At 41.5% G+C, this 6,032-nt stretch overlaps 1 protein-coding gene across 1 annotated transcript; it reads right to left on the bottom strand.

The window, feature by feature from the left end:
* Positions 1–2,995: 2,995 nt before the first annotated feature.
* Positions 2,996–4,821, bottom strand: wdyhv1 (WDYHV motif containing 1). The gene is made up of 6 exons (XM_047605932.1): positions 4,723–4,821; positions 4,551–4,650; positions 4,112–4,162; positions 3,871–4,019; positions 3,339–3,463; positions 2,996–3,247 (listed from the first exon to the last, which is right to left on the bottom strand). Exons 1-6 carry the CDS (start codon positions 4,773–4,775, stop codon positions 3,111–3,113), a joined length of 615 nt encoding a protein of 204 aa, XP_047461888.1. The 5' UTR covers positions 4,776–4,821; the 3' UTR covers positions 2,996–3,110.
* Positions 4,822–6,032: the final 1,211 nt, after the last annotated feature.

Raw genomic sequence — 6,032 nt, 5'->3', positions numbered from 1 at the left:
ATATTATGAGTGTGTAACAATGAAATGATGCATCATCATTAGATAATTCTCTGGAGTTCTGATTCCCAGACGACATCACTGGTCAGCTGGTCAGAGAGCAACATGTAACTATTTTTTCTCTCCTAAACTTAAATGCTGAATTTAGAGTTTTTGTCAACAAATGATCTTGTGTGGTACTTTTTTCTGTGTATGTGCGTTTTGTCTAGTGTTAGTTCAAAGTCCCACCTCTTTGAATCAGTTGTGTTTCCCACATTCATGTTGAAAGAAAAAAGACACATTTTAACGAGATAAAACTTTAATTTACAAGCAGCATTTTTCAGCTTTGAGCCTGAAGTACAGTTACAGTTAAACTGGAACACTTCCCCCCAAAGGATGAATGAAACAGAACACAATGTGTTTTCAACTGAAGAGTAGAACATTTCTTTGAACCTAATTAAACTCTATATAACATGAGTAACACATTCTTCTATGAGCCATATTAAACCTGTAACTAGAACAGTTCCAGTGGAGAACAGTTTATCAGTCGTACATGTTCAGGCTACTTACACATTAAACCCGTCCACTATTTTCTACCAGGCTTCTCTCTCTTTAATTTCTCTGGTGTTGCTATTTGTTCCTATAATGTTCTTTAATTCTTCATATTGTCCTGTAAGCAGCTCTTCTTCAGTGACGGTGAAGTACGACATGTTCCATTTTCCTGTGAGTGATTCTGTGATTGATCTCGTGGTTTTCTTTAGAACAACGTGAACACGCATTTATCCCAACAATCCACACTTGGCTGGATTAACCCGCGTCTTTTTATCCTGGATCAGCAAACGTGCAACCGATTAATCCAAGAAAGCACCAACCAGGTTTGGTGAAGCCGGGCTTACTCACTTATCCCGGATGTCTTTATCCGCCTTACGTGCAACATCCCCCTGAGTTGCGGCAACACAACAAACCTTGTGAAACACCTCAGGTTAAACCACAACGGAACAGGAGGCATTTATGACGAGGACAGAGGAGGAGAGAACAGGGTCACAATTAAGATGTAAGTTTTCATTTCATAGGAGTTCTTCATAATTAATTCATTTTAATGGTCTTTTTATTTTACTAATTCTTTTTTGCAGTGTTTGAAACACCTTATTCACATATGTTGTGTGATTGTGTCCTGTGTGGTTTTACTGTTGTTGTATTACAGTGAATGAGGCCACTACCACAATTACTTACGGATTTAAAATAAATAAATAAATAGATTTATGAAGCCATGGTCTTTGGATTTATCAGACGCATTACTTATATTGCACCAAGTATCGGTATCGCCGATACTAACCCAGTATCGGATCGTAAAGGAAATCAGTGGTATCGAACATCACTAACAACAACAAACTGCAGGGTGACAAACAAGCCCCGCCCCTTAGTGGTGGGCGGATCGTTCCAAATATCCATAATATCGATACCAAGTCGATACTAACATTTTATTCTGTACATTTTGTTTAGTAAAAAACTAAAAACATAGAAAGAAGTGCAAAGGTGGGAGGCATTTAGTTTTATAATTGTATCATAGTTTCTTCTCATATATTTACTTGGTATCGGATCGATACCACCAAATCTAGTGCTTTGCACACCAACACCTCTCAAGTTTCTTTTGGCAAAATATTTTTATTGGAAGAATTAACAATGACGGTGAAACTGCAGGGGGTATTACACAAAAGTCGGTTAAAGACATCCGGGATAAGTGAGTATATAGAGTATAATTAAGTTCAAAGAAATGATCTCCTCTTCTGTTGAATCTATTTTCCCACATTGTGTTCTGTTTCATTCATCATCTTAAAGAACAAACTGAGGACTGGGCAGCAGGTGAAAACCAAACACAAGAAGATTCTGCTGACAATGTGTTTCTGTTTGATTTTAACAGTCAAGAAAAAGGCACATAAAACTGCCACCGGGGACGGTCAGACCCAGCCAGGAGCTGTCATCATAGTGCCGTGGTTTGATTACCATACGATGCTTGATGTGATGGTATGTACTACTAGAACACAAAGGGAGAGCACTGAAATTAAAAAAAGTAGATCTACTGTATTCCTTACAAGAGCACGGGTGTATGTAGAAGATAGTTGCACTTATTACACTTGGTGAAATTCAGTTTGTTTGCAATAAACTTCATTATTTTAAAGAAACTGAGCTAAAGGGTGGACCAGAAGATAAAGGTGTAAAATGGATGGAGTAACTTTGTGAAACTGGGAGCCTGGGGAAATTCCAAATCTACTGATGTAAATGCAGGTGGATGAACCTGAGGAAAAAATAAAAAGGCATTTGGAGAAGATGATATAATTGGTTAAAATGAGGGGCTGGTGAGGGTCTTCCCCATGTAGGATATGGACAAAAGGTGTGACTTGTGACGTCCCACAGGTATAAAAGATAAGAACAGCAGCACTCACACTTCAGAGCGGGGTTGTGGTGACCATTGTGCTCTGTGATGCTGCTCTCCTTTGTTGCTGGCAATAAAGATACTCTGATGCTCTGGACTCTGACTCCTGAGGATTCTTTGAGACTCCAAAGAGAAAACACCACCAGGCTGAATTGAACATCTGCCAGGGACTAATTTTTACAAGAGTCTCCTATTCGATATAATTTGACACAACACAGGACCCAGAGACGGCACAGCCTCCACAGCAGCCTGGTAACATGGAGAATATGCTGAAGTAAATCCACCTGATGCACAAATACTGCTGCTAACTGACATTTCCTCAAAAGAATTCACGGACTGTAAGAATTCTGTACGGTACGAAGAACACCTACAGAAACAGACAGAGCTGGAGGAAGTCAACACTCAGAGAGAAAAAGGGAAATCTGGAGCTGGTGGAGCTGGACAAAGGAGGATAAGTTCATCCAGGATAACCAACATATCCAGGACTAACCCCTTATCCTGGTTTTGTTCAGTACCCCTCTGGTCCACATCCGTTCCTTTTTTTAATGAACAGACATGTAGGTAAAGAAACTCAAAGGGAAACAGTTACATTATGAATTCAACTTTTATTTACAAGCACAACTTTATTTGCTTCAAATTTGTTCAAATGTTTCCACAGCAATACACAAAACAATACCCCCCCCTACAGTTTAGATGAAGATTATGATGATGATGATGGTGGTGATGATGAAGAGGAGTGTCCTATGTATCTGAGCAGGAAGTGGTCCAGACTGAAAACCGTCCCCCAGCCCACAGCAGCGTCCATGCTGATAAAGTCATCCAGGTTCATGTGACTCTCTGCACGGAAAACATGGCACAGAATGATGACATCATCAACCGGTGACAGGGCATACAGCCACATGCATGACGAGGATAGGAGTCATGTGACCTGCAGTGTGGATGGGAGGGTACGGCGGGGGGGGCATCTTCCAGGACCCGTCAGCGTTCTTCATGTGAGATCGATCGGACGCAAAGTTCCGCAAGAAGACGTCGGCAGGAACCACGCGAAAGTTCCTGTAAGAGACACGCGGGTTCCACGAGGTCACCTGACGATACCTGACGATACCTGGCGATACCTGGCGATACCTGACGATACCTGATGATACCTGACAATACCTGTTGATACTTTATGATATCTGACAATATCAGGTGTGTTACCTGTGGTTCTCAGGTGTGTGGTTCTCAGATGTGTGGTTCTCAGGTGTGTGGTTCTCAGGTGTGTTACCTGTGGTTCTCAGGTGTGTGGTTCTCAGGTGTGTTACCTGTGGTTTTCAGGTGTGTTACCTATGGTTTTCAGGTGTGTGGTTCTCAAGTGGTTCTCAGGTGTGTGGTTCTCAGGTGTGTTACCTGTGGTTCTCAGGTGTGTGGTTCTCAGGTGTGTTACCTGTGGTTCTCAGGTGTGTGGTTCTCAGGTGTGTTACCTGTGGTACTCGGGCCTGATGTCGTGGTCTGAGCGGAGGGCCTGGGCCCCGTAGAGTTTCAGGCTGCAGGGAAACGGGAGCTCAGAGTCCAGATCATAAACCAGGGCGTCCGACTGTAGCCCCGTCTGCAGCAGAACCACGTGGTAGTCCTAGAACACATTATGTGAGGTCACAGTCTGAGGTCACCACACCCATGGACTGTCCCGGCGTCATGGTAACAACATGCAGTGACATCACTGACCCAGATCACAGGATGGTCTCCACGTCCCGACTTCTGCTTCCACAGAGGAACCTGAGGGAGAACCAACACAACCTTAAGAACCCATGAAGAACACATGTTCCGTGCAGATGTTCTTTAGAACAACACACATATTCTTAAGAGCCAGGCAGATGTTTATTAGAACCAGACAGATATTTATTAGAACCAGACAGATGTTCTTTAGGAATCAGGCAAATGTTCTTTAGAACAACACACATATTCTTTAGAACCAGGCAGATGTTCTTTATGAACCAGGCAGATGTTCATTAGAACAACACACATATTCATTAGAACCAGGCAGATGTTCTTTAGGAACCAGGCAGATGTTCATTAGAACCAGGCAGATGTTCCTTAGGAATCAGACAGATGTTCATTAGAACCAGGCAGATGTTCCTTAGGAATCAGACAGATGTTCTCTCACCATTCGGTTCTGGTTGGAGATGAAAACCGCGGCCAGATGTTCCAGCGGTGCCGTGTTCTCTGTTCTGATGAACTCGAGGAGCTTCCAGACATTTTCTTCACTGCGGAACAATAATAATAATAAACACTCTGCGGTCGATCAGCTGTTTGTTAGTCGCGTTCTCGTTGTTTACCAGTAACAGCTGGTATAGACGCAGTCCTCGCGCTTCGGGACGATCCTCATCATCTGGTGTCACGCCGAAACCCCTCCGCCGGAAGTACGTAACACTGACTACCCGGAACCTTCGAAGATATTAGAGACGATAAATACAATAATAAACGATCTCTGTAGATGTTATTTGATACCGTTTAAATTCAATATTAACAATAAGATTAAATAATTCCACTTTAATGTTTTGCACAATATTTTACAAATATAAAAAAGAATCTCTCCAAAAAACAATTGCACTTTGGTAAAAAATAAACCAGAATCATTAACGCATCTATATTACTACTCGACTGGAAGAATATTGTGCAAAACTAAATGCAGAACTGTGGAATAAAAAATATGGTTCAATGGTTCAGTGTGTCTGCAATTTTGTATAATATGTGTGTGTGTGTGTGTGTGTGTGTGTGTGTGTGTGTGTTATGAGTTATGCAAAGCAAAGCTGAATCACATCTACTGTTTTATCTCTTGATGTTAGCAAAAAGGTCTCCAACGATTTTAACAAGAAGCTATTTAACTTTATGTGGAGGAACAGAAACCAAATCAGTAACAATGAACTCATGTGATCAGAGTGACACACATTCAGAGTAAACTGGTTAAAACAATTCACGAAGAACCAACAAACCAGTCTACAATTTGGAACTTCACACCAAACGTTATTCTCTCTCAGTGACAAGGCCTAAAATTCCTTTTATTTATAATTAGAATGTTGAACATGTCCAGCTTTCATAGACAGAAGCTTCTGTCTTGGTCTTAAATCTAAGCGCAGATGCTAAATATGGGACAATATAGAAACAAAGTCTTATTTTACCTTTACTGGTTTATCCACAATCTACTTTCAGTTCATCATTCAGTGAATTCAAATGGATCATTAATGACATATCAAGAATTTATCTATATATAAGTATAATATATAGTAGCTTTGACTCCAACTTCATTCTCTGTGGCTTTGGTCCAATAAGAAGCTTCTCCAGTGTCTCCAGGTTTATTTCCTCCACTGTTTTTAGTTCAGATCTTGTGTTGATGATGTCAGAGTCTGAGTCTCCAGCTCATCCCAAACATTCTCTCTGGGTTCAGGTCTGGACTCTGGTCTGGTCTCATGCTCCCTGAACCTCTTTCACTATCTGAGCCCCATGAATCCTGGTGGTGTCGTCTTGGAACATGGAAGAAAAACTCCATGGATGGAAAAACCTGCTCCTTCAGTGTATTCAGGGAATCAGCTGACCTCATCCTCTGGCCAAAATGTCGCCAGGTTAGAGTTTTAGAGCTATTATAAGC

The sequence above is a fragment of the Mugil cephalus genome, chromosome 14, assembly GCF_022458985.1.
Source record: "Mugil cephalus isolate CIBA_MC_2020 chromosome 14, CIBA_Mcephalus_1.1, whole genome shotgun sequence".
Taxonomy (NCBI): domain Eukaryota; kingdom Metazoa; phylum Chordata; class Actinopteri; order Mugiliformes; family Mugilidae; genus Mugil; species Mugil cephalus.
Note: the sequence above shows the minus strand (reverse complement) of the source record. Positions and strands in the feature narration are given on the sequence as shown.